General features: G+C 36.0%; 1 protein-coding gene across 1 annotated transcript in view; it reads right to left on the reverse strand.

Moving 5' to 3' along the window:
• UBL3 (ubiquitin like 3) overlaps positions 1-19,857 on the reverse strand; it is a 69,855-nt gene that overhangs the window by 3,759 nt on the left and 46,239 nt on the right. The window contains exons 2-3 of the mRNA XM_059902849.1: positions 8,961-9,069; positions 3,831-3,917 (exon numbers count right to left, since the gene is read on the reverse strand). Of these exons, the coding sequence (XP_059758832.1) occupies positions 3,831-3,917; positions 8,961-9,069 (196 nt within the window). The remainder of the gene's footprint in view (positions 1-3,830; positions 3,918-8,960; positions 9,070-19,857) is intronic.

The raw sequence follows: 19,857 nt of genomic DNA on the forward strand, positions 1-19,857 counted from the left end.
AACCTGTTGAAATCACTAACCAAAATTGAAACCATTTTAAAAATTGATTGCTTTTTGTATGACTTCCTCAACAGATGGCACTTCTTACCAGATAGAGCATCTCTTACAAAATGAAATTAGGTTAATATTATCAGAAACAATTTTTATAATTCAGAAATTATTTAGCTATGGCTATCAGCTTGACACATATATACATGTTGTTTAAGGAAGGGGACAAGAGAAAATGCATAACTGGTTAATATTGGATAATCTTTAAAGGAGAGAAGGAATTTCAAAAAATTTTTAAAGAATACTTTTTCTAAATTAGGGGGAAGTTTAGATTAAGAGACATTTGTTTCTAAACCTAATTATGTTTAGTCACATAATAAAATTCCTGCACCAAACAGGCCACTATAATGTAGAAATAGAAGAAATGACAAACATAATTTTAAACATAATAATAATATAATAATTTTATTATTTTTAACCTTATATTCTTCAATTAGAAAATAATTTTCTTAAAAAGGTTACTTTAAAAGAATCACTGTCTTGGCATTATTAGTAATCACTGTTTTCTAATCAAGCCTTTAAAAGGTTTTTCTCATTTGTAAGTAATAATTTGTATCATGAAATATTTCAGACACAGACTAACATAACGCACCCATGTATCCACGAACCGCTTACACAAAAGCGTCATATGGTAAATCCCTTTGTCACTCTGTGTATAAAATTAGAAGCAGCCGGTAGCTCTAACATCTGGAGTCGTTCCCATAGCTGTGACGTTTTAGTTCTGACATGTCAAGCTACTCTGTTCACCACAAACGTAAGGCGGGCTCAGCTCACCACTCAGCAAGCACGGCCCTCCTGCTGCTTGCTCGTTAAACCTGCTCTATAGGATGATGGCTAAAAAGAGCCCTAATTATCTTCAGTATTCCTAATAGTTCATGTCGTCAAGGTGAGTTTCCGTCTTATTTAAAGCTAGCCAGCCACTACTTGGTCTGTTCTCTTAATTTCCGAAGTTAAAATGAAGCATCATGGCCCCAAAATACACACTAGGCTGAAAAAAAAGGAGGGCCTTTATTGGATAATCTCCTAGGCCTGATTTAACACTGAAATGCAAACAGGACTTTATGTTATTAACATTTCACTAAATGTATTGGGAAAGCCTGACTGAATTTAAAATGTCCACATACCAAGCTGTGTTCCACTCTCACACCACCTTCTTGACCCCAGTACGCCAGACCTGGGTTACAAGTGCACCCTGCTACTTACTGACTGTAAGGCGAGTTGTGAGAGTTCTGTTGTCCCCTCCCTACGCCTCAGCTTCCTCCACCTAAACTGGAGATAGTAATTCCGTCACCTGCCCCCTACCGCTGTATTGATGAAAAGAAACAATCCAAGGAAAGTGCTTACCTCAGGGCCTGGCACAAAAAAGCATTCCATAAATATTACCATGACCATCATCTTTTTGAGCAGCAAGAAAAACAGATCTCAGAGAACAGGTAAGTGAACTGAGATGTAAGTCTGGAGAAATGTTGGACAGGCCTAGAAAGCTGCTGAGGGGCTTACTGTTTGAAGCTACAAATTTGATTGATGGGGACTTAGTTTCCTTCTCCATCTGAATTTTAACTAGAAATTGTAGATATTGATACTAAGAGAAGGTAAAGGAAGAGGGATACAAGAGCCAAGATGCTTTCTCTCCTTCACTGTGCTGCTTCTGCTTTCTACTGAGACACTGTACAGTATCCAGGACAGAGGTTCTCACCCTTTACGTAAAAATTACCAGGGATGGCAAATCGGTAGTAGCTCGGGAGACGGGGAGGGGGAGAGGGGGCATGCAGAAATCTGCATTTAAAAATAAGTATCCGATGCCCACAGGGTTATACATACAGAGCAAGTCTCAAGCCGTGCAAAGCAAGCCTAGGCCTCCTCCACACTAGCCATTCAACTACATGACCCTGTGTGCCGTCTCCTCACTATGCACATTCACGAATACAGGGAGACAAAGAAAAACACTGACCAAAAAGCCACAAATAGTTCAAAGTTATTACCCAGATTTACTGATCAACTTAAAGGGTCTAGGTTATATTCCTATGCTCTTTGTCTAAATCACTAAGACCAGAGATGGTTTGGTTTTGAAAAGATTAACAGCAACATAGAATGACAGTAATAACATAAGTCAATCTGTTAATCGGTCAAAAACAAATTCCAAAAAAAAGTCAATAGTTTGATTTTAACACAAATTCTATTATCTTTAATATGAAGTTGGAACTTTGGGGCCACAACAGAGAGGTAATTAAAGAATTAAGTTGATAAGAAATTGCTCATGTAGATCAATACTCAAAAGGGAAATGGAGTCTCAAGACTCATTCGTGGAGTCAATAGATTAATTCAATCAACACTGACCCATCAACACTACAAGAGCTTATGTGAGGCACAGACAATCAAAAAAAGCTAAAATATGGTCCCATCCTTAATGAATGTAAAATATAGCCATGGACAACACATTAAGAATTGGTCCATGTAACTACACAGAGAGCTATAAAGAAATAATAATAACAATAACTACAAACCAAAAAAGCTACATTTTAAACGGCAGATACCTCTCAGGAGATAGCAGCACTTTTTAGACCAGTGTTATCACTGCCTCCAAAACTTGGCTGTGTGTAAAATTACACACTGAAACACTCCATCTACTTGATATTGTCATAATAATCATTTGCATTCATCTACTCCAAGTCACATAGTATTTTAACAGTGAATTTTATGTGTTTCTACTATGTAATACCAGAGCACCTTGAAGGAAGAGATTCTTTTTCAACCCTGTATCTTTAATTGTTCAGCAGTGTTGGCACATAAGAAATAAATACATGCTGAATAAATGAATGAATGAACGAAAATATTCTACCTTTAAGGAAGAACAGATTAAACATTTCGATTATTAGGTTTAGAGGAAAAAAGTCATGACTATATGTAAAGAAAGATATATTACAGTAGATCACTTCCTTTGCCTACAAATTTCTAATTCTCATAATATATTTGACATACTTGTACTTAAATAAAAACAAATCCCGCTGATGGTAGAGAATGTCCCCCCAGAAGGGGGCACTATCGAGCTACATTTCCCCATTCACATATAAAGAGCAGTAATAGCTAACAATTAAAGTGTTTACTATGTGCCAAGCACTGTTCTATGTGCCTTGAATATATAAACTAATTCAACCCTCCCAACCTGTGAGGTAGGCACTATGGCTATCCTAATTTACCGATGAGGAAACTAGGACAGAAAGTAGTGAAGCAACTTGCTCAAGGTTACAGAGCCAGCAGGTAGTGGAGCTAAGATACAACTTAGACAATCTGGCTCTAAAATCTGCTCTTTCAGTCACTACACTACACTGTTTCTCTAATGTTACTCACTTACCTTTATTCCTGCATGATTAGCAATTACATCAGTTAGAGTCAAACTGAAAACATACCTTCAGTATTCTATTTGAAAATCCATTACCATAAACTAACTTTTCCTAGTTTGTGTGTCTCGCTTTAACTTAAAAATATTACATCTAAATTATATTATCCAGAAGTACACTTAAATTACATTTATAAAATATAGGTATGGACTCCCATCTATAATAGCTTAGAGTTTATTCTACAAGGCAGTAAACACTTAATCATAGTGCTAAAATTAAATGAAATACAAAATGTAAAGAAGTAGACATATCAAAAATTAGGCAAAATTCACAGAGTTTGAAATTATATATTTTTAGTAAAATCAGACATTAGCATTTAAACAAACAAATGAATAATGCTGCCATGAGACAGGCATTAAATCCCATTACAAAGGTAACTATTACCTCCTAATGTGACATTTCCATGTAGAAATCGTCCTTGATAAATAAGGCGTAGAATATTTGGACTGCTGACCTGCTCTTCTTCCCAGTCTGGAAAGAACCAGGGAATTGTTAGGTGCATTTCAACATAAAATTAAGGTATTAGTGCATTGTTCTAAAATTCGGCTCCAAATCAGATAGAATACATCAGAGAAGACGCTTGGAGCTTCCTAATAATTGGAACAGTCACTACCCACGCAGTCACTGTTCTTGCTATTCTCATTAAATAGCAAGAGCTGCTTAAGACTAGTTTTTGCTTCTTAAAGAACACTAAAATGTGCCAAAATATGGTCCTGAAGTTTAAGAATTAAAACAAATGAGTTGGGGAAAATCTAATCCTAGTTTAAAAAATGTCAGTTGAAAATGTTAATAACCAGTAATTAACAGAAAATATTATAATATTACCGATATTTGTACCTTTTAAAATATATATTTGAGGCTGGAAACAATAGGTTTAACAAAGATTTTTAAAAGAATTAATATATTGATATAGAGCATAACAAAAAATTATACCTCAATAACTGGAAAACAAACATTTAAAAAAACAGAACAACAAAAAAATTAACAGTGTTTACTTTTGGGTAATGTTGATAACTTTACTGTTTTTTTTGAAGCCAATTGATAAACATTACAGAAGACACAACTTTAGTTCACTTTACCCAAAATTCTCAGTATAAACTTGGAAAATAACAGATATTAGAAGGTGCTATATAAGTATGAAAGCTAGGATAATGTACAAAGAAAATCAAAAGACAAACTGGTAGGTAGAACGAATAACAGAATATTTCATTTTAGTGTATAACTTACATTATAGTAAAATATGGAATATGATTCTGTTAAACTAATGGTTTGAGAACACTGGTATCATGACAAGGTATGGGGTTAGTAATTTTCACTAGCTTGTAGATACAGAATTTGAAGCTCTGATTTTGAAAGATTCGAGAATTTCATCATCCTCTTCCTCAAGAATTCTAGTATCAGGTGTTTGTTTCCTATTGAAGCTCCTGTTTTCAGGAGATGGTAGCTGTCAACACACAGACTAGTTTAAAATAGCCTGACGAGCGAGGGACAGAAGAGAAAGGAGGTAAGTAGAGCACTTTTCTTCTTGCCTTTTTTTGAGTGTTCACAACGATGAATATGAATTTGACAAAACCAGTGCCTGTCAGTGACTCAGCACAACAGGAATGGGTAAGGAGAAGTGAAACCCATTCACTCTCCCCAGGCCCCCGTCCCATCCCTCCCCCTGGGGTGTCTCTGTTGCCTTCTGACTCCAGGGCTCCCAGGTCCCTCTTCTCCAGAAGAAAGAGTAAGTTGTCAGCTGTTAACACTTTCGTATGGATTACTTTGAATACATCACACCCAAAATTATTGTTTAATAGAATATTTCTTTTTTTTTCCCTTTAGCCTTATTCATTTTATTCCGTCATGATAATTTCTACCTAATCTAATTTTACATGGGTCAAATTGTATTTTGTGTTAAATGTCCTCAATGTCAAAATGCCAGGGTTAAAATATTCTATAATTTTTCTTTTTAAAATAATTTTCATTCAATTTATTCAAACTAAAAAAAAACATTTACCCATCTCTCCCCTCCCCCCGCCTTGTGCAACCACCAATCTGCTCTCTGTTATCTATGAGCTTGGCTTTTTTTTTTTTTTAAGATTCTACATACAAGAGATATCATCCAGTATTCATCTTTCTCTCTCTGGCTTATCTCACTTTGCATAATTGCCCTCCAGGCCCATCCATGTTGTTGCAAATGGCAAGATTTCACTCTTTTTTTAATGGCTGAGTAATATTCCATTGTGTATATGTGTGTCTCTCACAATTTCATCATCCATTCATCCACTGATGGAAACTCAGGTTGTTTCCATACCTTGGCTATTGTAAATAAAGCTGCAATGGGCATAGGGGTGCATATATCATTTCGAATTAAGTGTTTTCATTTTCTTCAGATAAGTACCTAGAAGCGGAATTGCTAGACCATATAGTAGTTCTATTTTTCATTTTTTGAGGAATCGCCATACTGTTTTCCAAAGTGGCCGCACCAGTTTACATTCCCACCACTGTGGCTGGGAATGTACATTGGCCTCCTTTTCTCCACATCGTCACCAACACTTGTTATTCCTTGTCTTTTTGGTAACAGTCATTCTAACAGGTGTGAGGTAACATGTTGTTATGGTTTTGATTTGCATTTCCCAGATGATTAATGATGTTGAGCATCTTTTCTCATGCGTGTTGCCCATCTGTGTGTCTTCTTTGGAAAAATGTCTGTTCAGGTCTCCTGCCCATTTTAAAACTGGATTGTTTGTTTTTTTGCTGTTGAGTTATATGAGTTCCTTGTATATTTTAGATATTAGACCCTTATCAGATATATGAATATTTCTGGTCAAGATATAAAGACAAATGACAGTAATTGTCTAATTTACACAGAAAAAAATTCTAAAAATGTTTAAAGTTTTTTTTTGAGATGCAGAAACTTGACACCACATATTTCTTTATCCTACACAGAGTGTCATGATTCTCATGTACTTCTGTGGTTTAATATGCTATCTTCCTTTCCCTCTCAGAGGATCTGAAATTTAAAGAGACCTGTAGAAGAACAATGCTTACAGGAGGAATTTCAGCTACTAGCAACATATATTTAGTGGGTTATTTTTTGGAACTCTGACCCAATAACACTATGTGCCTGACTATTCCATCTATTAACAATATTCCACTAAGCTGCACAAGAATATACCCAAGGAAAGCAATCCCTTCCAAAAATATATTGCACAAAGTACTTCCTTCTACTGATTTAATATTCACTACACTTTTATTATTAGCACCAATAAATATTTACATTTGCTGACCTTTAGTGCATTAAGTGATACAAAGTAGACCTAGATTTTTAAATATTTTATATAAAATAAAAATTATTTATTTTTATTCCCTGCAGTGTCTAAAATTGCTGAGTAGAACTGGCAAACTCAGGAAAAGATTGGGTTCAAAAACTTTTTCTATGAAAATAAGTAACGTAGAATTGATACAGTCAATTCCCAATACTGGTAGATGGTTTGGGAAACTATGTTACAGACCTGCACCTGAATCTCACATTTGTTTACCATTAATCAGGATACTTTAAGGAACTGAAACTAATTTTAATGTCTAAGTCAAACGGTTACAAAGGTGAAATTATTTCCTTTACCTCAAGTTATGGCATAACCCTTGTAGCCAGGGTTGTAGTGCCCTTTTCTACAACATGCCCACAGATGTCAAAAGCCTATCTTCACCCTCCACCCCACAAAAGTCACAAAAGGCGTCTTTACACTTCGTACAACATCACCACCACACAGGTATTTAAAAACGCTTTCCATACTCTTACTTATCTACCCTGCCTGGCTATGAAGAAAACCCCGTATTCTAAGAGCCCAAGTTTAGTTTACTCCAGCTCTTCTGAAATTCCTTCTTATCTATGACCTCTAGCTTCAGTCTCTTCCTGATTTAGGAGCTAGTGTTGACTTGTTCCTTGGTTATCAGTGAGAAGAAAGATCCAGTCATTTGAAAGTGTTTGTCTAAAGCAGTATTTCTTAAACTCAGGTCTACGAATCCACAAAGACAGGTTCTTAGGGTCTCAAAGTCCTCTTCAATAAGTTCTAGACTGTGTTTTCATTTTAATGATAATCTGCAAGAGATTATCTAGATAATTCAAATAATTACCTTACAACCAAGTACAGCCTTGGGATTTTAGTACTCACGTATGCATTTTAAGTTTATGATTGTACTGGTGCCAAGCAGTACTTCTTTGTCAAGAGGTTAACAAGAAAAGAACAGAGGTTGACTTAATACATAAACGATGCATTCTTGTTAAGTGAAGGTTGAATGACAATTTGGTACACTGTGTGAATGAAGGTTTTGTGGTGAATCTGCAGATAACTGCCTTCTCATACAGCAAGTAGTAGCAGAGGCATGCCACACTCAACAGTACCATATTCATGGTGCAAGCAGTGAGTCAGTTTTAGCAAAAGTATATCATGTGGCACATTAAAGTTGTTAATTTGAACATTACTGGTTTTAGAGTTATATTTGCATTTTCTTTGTAGATCTGTTTTAGTTTTATGGTTGTATACAAGTTAATAAGGATAAAGAGTTAATTGAGTTATATGTCTCTATCCTTAAAAATAAACATTATAACAAAAATAATTTAAGTCAGCATTAGGGAATCTACAAGAATTTTCTTCCTGTGAAGAGTTCCATATATTTTTTTAGGTTGAGAAACACTGATCTAATTGATTCATTTTGTATACACTGTGTTCTTTGTTAAAACAAGTCTTGTGATTTAAAAGTACAAATTGCTTTGGTAGTAAAATTAAGTGAAATCAGCTGAAACAGTCATATCACTATGGTACATGCCATTAAAAGGGTCAAGATGACTTGGGTTAAGTTCAAAGGAAGAACATAAGCTGAAGACTCACTTGAGGATGGCAAGACAGTCTTATTACATAGAAAAGAACCAGAGAAAGGAATACCACATACACACACCCCCGCCCCCATGCCCAAATTTTGTTTGTCATGGATACTGGCTTGAAAATGCAATGAATGTATAAATGGATTTTATACCTTCTTGACCTTGTAGTAGTTCAGAGAACACAGGAAGTGACATGAATTAGAAATTAACTTTGTGTCAAGCTCAATTTAAAATAGGCTATGTATAGAATAGACCAAAGAGAATGTATTATAATTTGTTAAAGACAGTTTTTCTTTCCTTTTATTTGTGTTTTGGTATAAATAGGGTTACTGATATGAAAGTGTGTATGTGTGTGTGTTAGCTACCTTGTGTATTTTTTTTAAAAATAATTTTCTTCTATCAATACATTAAAACAGCTCTAAAGCCAACCAGGGCCTTGATGCACTGGCTCTGTTATCATCCTGCAGTGAGGGAGCTGAAAAGCAAAACCCAGGAAGGATGCAGCAACCCCCTTAACTTTAAGCCTTATACCCTCAATCATTTGTTTGTTCTCTTTTATTTACTTACAACTTTTTCAAAATGTTTATGAAACAAGGTAGGGCATGAAGAATTACATTATTCATTCCCAAGAGAAAAATACCACTCACCCATTGGCCAATTGTCATACACATGCTTTGCAATGTCCGAAGCAGAATCATTAGGAGAAAACAGGAACTCTTTTGTTTTCCCGCTTACCAAGATGAGGCGCAAGTTTATCTGAAAGAAGACAATGATTCTTTTAATATAAATCTTGAAATTTTTAAAATAAAATAATGACTCATAGTCTTTTCATTTCAATAACATTCTCAGTTATTACTAATGCCATTTTCTGGTTTTTATTTACTTAAATTATAAAAAGATTCTTTTTAAAGAATGAGAATTTGAGACATGATTTTATTTCCATTATTTAATATATACGTGTGTGTGTGTGGGGGGGGGTAATTTACCATAATAAACGAACAAAGGAAAACCAAAATTCATTATACTTTTATACTTAACTACTCCAGCAATGCTCAGAATTGGACTTTTACAGGTTATCAGTATAACTATAAAATACACATTTTCCATTGAAAAGCTAATAGAAGTGGTTACCCTGCAGATCACATCACTAAACAGGAAAAATATTTACTTGCTAATCTGCTTCTCAGAAAAAAGAGACAAGAATTATACACAACTTTTTATCCTATAAAAAATTTTCAAACCTAAACAAATTAACCAGAAACTATAATTTTAAAGAACTTTATTAGAGTTAATAGAGGATTCAATAATAGTAGTTACTTTAATCCCAATTACATGATCATTCATTTCTGTGGGAAGGGGTGGAGGCGCTATGTGTGACAAAGAACAACAGATTCACCCTCACCGGAAAACCTAAAATGGACGAGATCCACTGGATTTACAATTCCAAGTCAATATATATTTGCTTATACCAATCTTAATATATTTTCCAAAATGTTCACTTTTTCATTTTTATCTTTGTCCATAATTAATGATATTATTTAAAACCACGATATTCATTCATTTCCCCTATACGTTACAGAAATACAAGTGCGGTTTTCTGTACCTCCAGGCCTCTGTTAAGAGAGCAAATAACACCTTCTTAAAACTTCCAGTCCTGAGCTCAGCGCTGGGACTAGCCTAGCTTCTTTATATATAGAGAACAGAGAATGTCATTGTACCAGTTTGAATTGTGCCAGGTCCTAGGTTACCCAAGCTCTCCTCCTCAGTTATTAACATTTTTTTTTTCTTACCAAAAAAACCCCAGAAAATCTTTAAGATGACAAAGCCTACAATGAATAAACCGGCACCTACTGCAGCAACACCAAGACACCAGGTCACTGATTTACTATCTGCCACCACCGTGGCCATTGCCACTCCCAGTGCCTCACCACCTTGAAAATGTACTGAAAGCTATAAAATATCTCCTCTAGAAAAATGCTATATGCAAACAATTCTGCATTCAATGGAATGCAGCTGGATTCCACAGTGGATGGAGTAGAACTGGGTTCCATGTTAGAAACTGTATTCTAACTGTATGTACACTAGATCTCAATTTTTAAAGTATTTTAAAAGATAAAAGAAAAAGAAATCTACATTTCAGGTGAAAAGCCCTTTCGATATGTCCAATATGAATTTTTGCTGCCTTTCCTAATTAAAATGAAATTAGACCAAAGAACTTAATACAGGAAGAGATCTGATGAAATCACACTGCTATAAAGAAGTAATTTGATTCAGAAACTCTAAGTTCCATTAGAACAAAATTCAAGTAATAGTTTGCAAGAATGATTATATTGTAAGAAAGCATCACCTTATTTATCTCCTATAACAAGTAAGTAATGAGTGATTCCCAAAGCAAGAAACCTAACATCTACACAATAAAATGTGAATTTTAGTTCTCACACATGTATCACTATTCAAGGCTGTCTCTTTATGTGTGAATATTGGTAAATATATATTTGCTCTGAACTTACATGGAATCTTTTAATAGCTTCAAACTACTGTGTAACAGCCCTTCAGTTATTAATGCCCAAGAAATTATGCCCTTCATAATGGTTCAGCCACATGTGTCTGCTTAACCAGAAAGAAATATAATTAAATTCAGGCTTCCTAAGAGTTACGTAAGTGATATGAACCTACTATTTCCTGGAATCAACTTTTAAGTTTAATGTTAATTTCTATTGAGCTTTTCTTCAAATTATATTTAAAAATAGCAAAGAAAAGAGGGAAGGAGGACTTAATCCTTATCTTCTGTAAAGTTTACACTAATACATACTTTAGATTTTCCCTAATATCCATCAATATGGAAATGGAAAAATAAATGATAGCACATCCTTACTATGGAAATTTCCCACAGTCATTAAACAACGTAAGATATAGATCTATATGATTTGACATGGAAAGACATCCACAATATATTAAACAAAAACAAAATAATCCACATACCTCCACCCCATAAATACATAACACTAAGTGCATTCATGCTGCAAAGTTCTTGGCATTTCCTATTTTAAAACTGATATAATCACTGTCACTAATAAACTGATATCTCACTTTCATATTTAAAAGTCAACGGTCTAACAAATTTATGTTTATCTAGATGTTCAGAACGTTGAAAACTTTTGGCCTGTAGATGTGTTTGACACAGGTTAAAAAATATTTTTTTAAATGTTTACAGGTGGGCATGAACTTTTCAGTTTGACACACACCCTAGTAATCTCAATATACTCACACTGGTCTGCTTCATACACTTATACCTGGCTGGCCCCAGAAAACATTTAAGTTTATAATTCGTGGTAAAGTTTGAAAGTGGCTTTGGGCTACAAAACAGAAGCAGAGTAAGATTTTAAAACCTACTTAGAGGGAAACTAATCACCCCTTTGGGTGGGGAAAGGGGAGAACATGACAACTGCAAGAATAAGTCTAAAAGTACATCAATCTAAGAATTTATCAAATCTTACCATTAAACTATCTATAACTGACAGCAGCAGTTAAAGACTGCATTTGGAAAGAAGCTTAAGTCCAAAATTAAAACTAACAGCAATAAACCCACAAAATTAAGTGGCTGAGTAAAGTAACACATTGCCTGAGACACTTCCACTGCCTGGAACAGTGCCTGACATAGTAGGTGTTCAACCAGTATTTGTTGACTCAGTAATGTGCCAGTTTCTTCAGTTTCAAGACTCAAGTAGAGATGTAGACTAGATAGGTCAGCACCAAGATCCAAATCCAGGCTTCCACATTCTGGGCATTTTATTAAATGACAAGTGTAGTAAGTAGAATGAGAATGGATAGTAATTTTGTGGTAGTGACATGGACATGTGGATATTTCAATGTGTAGAACCCTCAATGTTTAATTTGTCAGGGTCTGGATCTTTAGTGTCAGCAATATGCCACAATTTATATAAATGCTATTATTTAGTAAGGCACTCTGAAAAGTGAAGTTAATCTTGAGCTACCATATTAACATGTATATTGTGCCTAGTTTTCAAATGAAGATAAAGACTGGGTTTATTGATATGTTAGATTAACAGATGAGTCTGGACTTGTTCCTATGCTTATATCTATGTGACAGCCTTGTCCCTAGACTAGAAGCATGAATCTATCTGCCTCAGTATGCAGTCAAGTATATCTTAGGACTGTAACACCAGGGGAGGAAAACACTGAATTCCCATCATTTCCTTTAGAAGAAATCCTGAAAGCAATCACCCAAACAAACATCTAGCTACACAGGTTGGTCAGTAGTTAATTGTTCTTATATTATAGTTAGAAATCTCTCAGGCTTATTCAGATAAATAATGTCAATTATAGCTCCCCTCAGTAAATGTATAGCAATTCCTACAAATTTCTTTGTAGGAATTTTCTTTTAGAAGATTATGTATTCATTATTTAAATACTTATTAATGAAAGACCTTTTTACTTCTTTGAAGCCAAATCAATCTATAAAATACCTTAAAAGAACCTCTGCTTGTGAGGTAGTGGGATTCTCAACACACCAACAACGGGTTACAAACAACACTCTTATTGACAGCTTAAAATGTGATATACTGATATACATACTTATCTAAAAACAAAACTGCTAATCAGGACTCTGAATGACTTGGTATGAGATGGAGTTCCTATTATGTAATGAAATTCCCAAGGGATGGCACTTAGGTCATCCAAATGAATTATATATTTTATAATTACTTTTGAGGCAAAACAAATCAAAACAAGACTATTAGTGTGGTAGAACTACCATGATAATTTCCCATAAGGCCAATGGAAACAACAGAAGCTCTTCCATGCATGTAATTTCAAGTTAAAAAAAAAAAAAGTTTTCGGTCAAATTGATTGCCATTCCTATTTGTTAGATTATATCAATTTGGAGAAATCTCATCTAGAGCTTAATTCGCTCAACAATTTGTTTTCAGTTGGTCAGGATGGAAAAATTTAGAGGAAGGAAAGAGCAGGGATGGAATATGGGATTAACTGGAATATAAACGGGCAATTAGGAGATGGACCATGCCCTTTAAAAGAAATATGAAAATATGACTGTTTTCTACAAAAAGATCAACATGTTGATCAAAAAAGGAACTCCTGACTTCCCTGAGGGTCTCTGAGGAGTAAACTGAGTCCTGGGGCACTCTACTCCACTTCCTAGGGAAGCACCTTTGCCTTTGCAGTGCTCATTCCTGCCTTTTCTGCTAAAGGATGAATAAGTGGCCCATGGGAAAGATGTTAGACTTTCTTTGAAAATCACTTTTTAAAAGCTCTCAATTTATCTCAAGGGGATTATACCCAGTAAAAAAAAAAAAAGTCAATCCAAAGGGCTACATACTGTATGATTCCACTGATATAATGTTCTTGAAATGACTAAGGTAGAGATGGAGAAGAGACGAGTGGTGGCCAGGTTTTAGGAAGAAGGGAAGGCAGTGGCTGTGTTGATAAAGGAAGCACAGGGATCCCGGGGGTGGAACTGGAATGTGTGCTGCCATGTTAAGTGGCACATGAATCTGCACATGTGATACCACTGCACAGAACTAAGTACACACAGACACAAATGAGTGCATGCAGAACTGGAGAAATCCGAATAAAGTCTGTGGATTTTATTAGCATCAATTTCCTGTTGGGCTACTGTACTAGTTATAAGATACTACCATTAGGGAAAAGTAGGTGAAGGGTGTATGGGATTTTTCTGTACTATTCCTTACAACTGCATGTGAATCCATAATTACCTTGAAATAAAAAGGTGTAAAAACAAGCGCTCAACTTGCTAAAAATTTATATGGTATTATGTTTGTCTTTACTTATTTTTCTTATTTTCATTTGAAGGTGAAAAGTGCTTTTTAAAACATAATCTTGTATTAAAATAGCTACTTGATCTAGAGGAAAAAATATGAACCTACCATTGACTTAAGACAAGGTATGAAGCTGAAAATAGATAAGCATCTCTTTGCTAGAGTCATGGATTGATAAACGGCATATTCTGAGTTTTTGATAACTGCGTGTTGAAGAAAATGGAATGAAGGAGGAATGGGCTCATGCTTCTACACAGGACGGACTTAAAGCCAATTATTCAAATCGCTGCAGCGCCTAAATAGGATGATTATATATTTCACTAACTTTCTTTTCGCTGTTTATTTATGCAAACATTTTCTGAAACAGACACTATGTTTGGTGCCTGGATTACAAAACATTTACTATGAAATCCCTGGAGGATTTCATACCCTTGAAGCTATGAGACATACAAACATAATTATGGAGGACAGGCGTGGCTACAAAATGCTCAACCAATATTTGCTGAAGGAACATAAAAGAGAACAGAAAGGAGAACCTGTGAGCTGGAGATTCCAGGGTAGGGTAAAGAAGTAAAGATGCTACCAGCTTGCCATTTTTTGTGTGGCTTACTACATACGCACCTAGTTAGCACTAGCCTAGCCCGGCTCTGATGCAGGTGTTCCTACCCACGTTTCAGAGTTGTGGGAATGAGTGTAGAGACCTTAGTAAGTGGGAAGCTGAGAGCTGAACCCAGCGCACTAACGACACAGAACCTGCTGTCTGCCATTCTGCGCAAGCAAACCAAGTGGTCCTGGCGAATTCCTCACCATGGTCTCCATGATCATTCTCTGTCATCTCGATCACACTTGCCCCCACTATGCCCCAATGACAGGTACCTTCTTTCAGTTCCTCAAAACTGCCAAGTTCTTCCCTGCCTCAAGGCCTCTACCCAGGTTGTTCCTTCTGGTTGGAACGCTCGGTGGCCCATGCTCCCCACCCCAATCCACACACACTCTGGGCTTGTATGTTTGAGAGGGGACGGCATAAAAAATTCTCCTGAGCCTAATCATCCTGGATGAAACGATAAAACTAAATTTTTGAAAAAAGAGCAGGAGAAGAATTTCAAAATAGAACTGAAGAAACCAAGACAGCATTCCTACTTTTTACTGGAATGAAGGAGCAGTCCTATTTGTGAAGAAGTTAATATAAGCCATTCATGAAAACAGATTTTAACTTCTAAGAAAATACACCTGAATTCTTGTCTTGGAATTTACTTGTATTATGTAGTCATAAACTCAGGTACACTGAGACTTGCTAAATGGATTAAAACTATGGGATCTTTTTCTGTCTTCTTTTTAACACTTAAAATGATGTACAGTCTAATATACATGAAATATTAAATCTTTAGAGGCAAAAACTCAGTGGGATTCCTTATTTTTAATTGTAGAAACACTTACCTACCCTGAAAAATAGGTAAAGGGGAGGTCAGAGAGTTCTCTAGCTTAAGTTCCCAAGTAAAACTTTTACAACATCTCATTTTACTTGGAATGTTAATTTCCAGAACATTTGACTCATTTAAAAACGTAGGAGAACTACATCCCAAAGCCAACACTTAATGCTTTTTGAATTACATGAACCCATCAACTATTTATTCATTACTTTTTGACCACTGAACATGAATAAGAAGCTGCTGGACAATAAAAATGAATTGATAATAATAGTGAATTAGCCTACTCGCTTTCTATGTAGATTGACTTTTTTTTTCATCAGTGAAGAAACAAAGAAAATGTTGAGTTCTTATAAGTACAATTTAAAATCAAACGATGTATCTTAAAATTTATACAGCATTTAGTGCCTGGCACATAGTAAGTGCCTAATTAACTCTTATCACAAGTCACCTATTACCATCGTCATCATAACCATCATCAATTTAGTAAGTCATGTAATACTAACCACATGGTGCTCTTTCTTTAGATACTTTATAATGTACATTTACTTTAAAATAAGTTTGGGAAACTTGGATAAAATTAAAATTCCATGAGAAAACTGGATAATATATTTTCTTGAGAATCCTTGAAAATTATTCTTAATATTATAATTTTTCCTTCAAGTTCTAAATCCTATAAACTTAGAAAACATGTTAGTTCTGAAATTAAATTATGATTTTGCATCACTTTAAAACCTGACTATAGGATATCCCTTTAAAACTTGCCCCTAAATAGGATACAAACTAGCTGCTTTAACAAGATTTCAATATGAAATAGTAGCAGTCTGATTTCCTATACATACTATCAACTAAATAGCAACTTTGAATGAAAGTAAAGCACTCTCTTTGGGACACTGGGTTTGTATACAGGGAAACCCTTGTTTTGAGGATTTTCAGGTCTTATAACTCACTTTAATAAGAACAACAGTTCAGTACAATTGTTTCTGTCAACCAAGCACTCAATATATTAAATTACAGACAGGAGAAAGGGAAATGGCAAAAGCAAAGCAATAAAGGACACTGGGGAAGGGACAGAACGTTTTCTATATTCATAATATACATTTTCATGTATTTCAGGGAGGTGACAATTTTTTTCTCTGCCCATCTCTCCTTAGTGAAAATACAATGGTGTAAGTTTTTTGGCTAAAAGCCTAAAATCATGAGAGAAGAAACTAATATTTATTGAATACCAACTAAGTACTAGAACTTTTCCTTACATACATTGTATTTTGGCACCTACTATATAGCACTTTCTCTTCTCTCTAATCACCTAGCTACTCCAATAAATCCAGGTATGACACAGGATGAATCTTTCAGACATCTATACTTCTTACGCTTGTCTTGGCTTTGCCATTATTTGAGGTGTATGCCAGGTTACATTTGAGGTTCCTGTGGGTGTCAATTCCCAGATCCTCTTCCTCCTATTTCTTCTAAGCTATTATCAAATTCTCAGTACTATAAATGCCATGCCTTTTACAGTATTCCTCAATCATTCCACTTTTAAGATTGGAGGAGTCTCAGGATTCATCCAGCTCATAGACAGGGAACAGACAAGGCAAAAGAGGCCCTGAAAGACTAGCCAGTTAGTGGCAAAGCAGAACAGGAACCCAAGCCTCTCTCTCCTAGGTCAGGGTTTGCTCCAGCATAACTTCAATGCCTCCCTAAACCACCCTCCCAGTCTCCTCTAGAGCTTTCAAAATATTGGACTTATGTCTTATTCAGATAGGCACTCCAGAAGGGCTTGCTTTTCTCTTAGGAGTCATGCAACTTTTGAGGCAAAAATACTCCTTAATCTGCTACATACTAGCTGAAAACTAATCCTGCATTTCTCTGAATGATGGAACTTCTAGAGAATATAAGTAAATGTCAAGAGGAAAAGAGTTTTCATTTACCGTAAAATAAGTTTGGAAGTGCCAGGTTAAAAAATTCAAACAAGGTATCTGCCAGGAGCTTGGGGAAGGAGGAATGTGGAGTTACTGTTTAATGAGTAAAGAGTTTCAGTTTTTCAAGATGAAAAGAGTTCTGGAGATGGATGGTGGTGATGGTTGCAGAACACTGTGAATGCCTTTAATACCAATGAACTGTACATTTAAAAATGGTTAAGATGGTAAATATTATATGTATTTTACTACAATCTAAACACACACAAAAAATTCATAAAACAAAATTCAAAGTTTCTTCACTGCAAAACTTCTCAGAATCTTTCACGTGCCAAAATGAATTTGTGAATTTCCAAGGGGAACAGGGGTCTATATCAGAGTATTCAAGACTGTTCTACTTTCAGCTGATATTCCCAGAGACTGAACACACAAATGTCTGTTAAACAAGCAACTAGGCTAGATGCTGTAGAAGATACAAAGATGATCAGTAGCTCTCCAGTACTCTGGGTTTGCTCTCAAGCATTCACCCACCTCCACAGACAGTGGGGCTAACACAAGAAGGTCACTGAAATTCAAGTTTGTTTCCTTGAATGTCACACAGGAGTAGTTTATGTGACCACTCCAGCCTACACTGCTCATTACGGATTTTCAAATTTGTCGGGCGTGGTGTGTTGATGCAGAGCCTGATTTGCATGTAACAGAAAATCAGCCATCAGTTCTATGGCATATTTTATCACAAAAAAATGCTGAAACAGTTTTAATTAAAATTATCTACACCTGCTGTTAGAGGATGTCAAAATGACTTTCCTCTTTACAGCCTAACTGTGAAGTAAATATTTGCATCACTGTCAAATGAAAGGACAGTATATATCCAAAATGGTCTTTAATATTAGAGTAAAATTCACATAAGATGGACCCCTTAAAAACACACAATTGATAAGTCTTACCTTTCCCAAATACTTTTTAAAAAATTAATTAATTTATTTATTTAATTTTGGCTGTATTGGGTCTTCGTTGCTGTGTGCGGGCTTTCTCTAGTTGCAGCGAGCGGGGGCTACTCTTCGTTGTGGTGCGTGGGCTTCTCATTGCGGTGGCTTCTCTTGTTGCGGAGCACGGGCTCTAGGTGCACGGGGTTCAGCAACTGTGGCTCGTGGGCCCAGTAGTTGTGGCTTGCGGGCTTTAGAGCACAGGCTCAGTAGTTTTGGCGCACAGGCTTAGTTGCTCCGTGGTATGTGGAATCTTCCCGGACCAGGGCTCGAACGAACACGTGTCTCCCGCATCGGCAGGCAGATTCTCAACCACTGCGCCACCAGGGAAATCCCTCCCATATACTTTTAAAAAAATATGAGGAGGGGCTTCCCTGGTGGCGCAGTGGTTGAGAATCTGCCTGCCGATGCGGGAGACGCGGGTTCGAGCCCTGGTCTGGGAGGATCCTACGTTCCGCGGAGCAACTGGGCCCGTGAGCCACAATTACTGAGCCTGCGCGTCTGGAGCCTGTGCTCCGCAACAAGAGAGGCCGCGACAGTGAGAGGCCCGCGCACCGCGATGAAGAGTGGCCCCCGCTTGCCGCAACTAGAGAAAGCCCTCGCACAGAAACGAAGACCCAACACAGCCAAAAATAAATTAATTAATTAATTAATTTAAAAAAAAAAAATGAGGAAAATGGTTTAGACTTGATGGTCTGGCTGTGGCTAGAAAAGAAAATAATTTTAATGTGTGGCTTTGCCCTAAGAAAGAAAACTAATAGTTCTCTGAGGGATTGTCCCAGATGACTGTTAAAGTCCCTTCCAGCTCTGATATATGATTAATATTAAACCAAAAGGGCAGGTTATTTAGAAATATAACCATTTTATTATGCATAATAAAAATGCGTAGGATATATAAACATTCACTAATGACCAAGTTATTCCTATCCGTCACACTTCATATTTGAATTAACAGAGACGTAATGATGTAAACCCACGGCCTTCATTTCCTCGTCACATCACTAACTCTTATCTTTAATTCCCTATAAACCAGTGCCTATTGAAGTCACACTAGTGAACTGTGCTCGTGAAGGTCACCGAGGGCCATCTAATAAAAAACATCAACTATAGATAGCTTCCTCTCATTTCTCATGTTCCTTAGTCTTTCTGCAACATTTGGCACAGTTTAACTCCTTCCTTCGTGAAAATCTTTCCTTGTTATGCTTCTATAATTCTCAGAATGTGTTTCCTGGAACACTAGCGTCCATTAAACACTAGCATCCATTAAAAACCCAGAGAATTCTTGCAATGAACAAATTCATTTAACTTTCACACAGTTGTAGTATTTAACCACAGAACCAATTTTCTTTCCCATATTACCTGTTACCATCCCACAGATCTAGTGTTCAGTAAAACA

The sequence above is a fragment of the Balaenoptera ricei genome, chromosome 18 (assembly GCF_028023285.1).
Source record: "Balaenoptera ricei isolate mBalRic1 chromosome 18, mBalRic1.hap2, whole genome shotgun sequence".
NCBI classification, from domain to species: domain Eukaryota; kingdom Metazoa; phylum Chordata; class Mammalia; order Artiodactyla; family Balaenopteridae; genus Balaenoptera; species Balaenoptera ricei.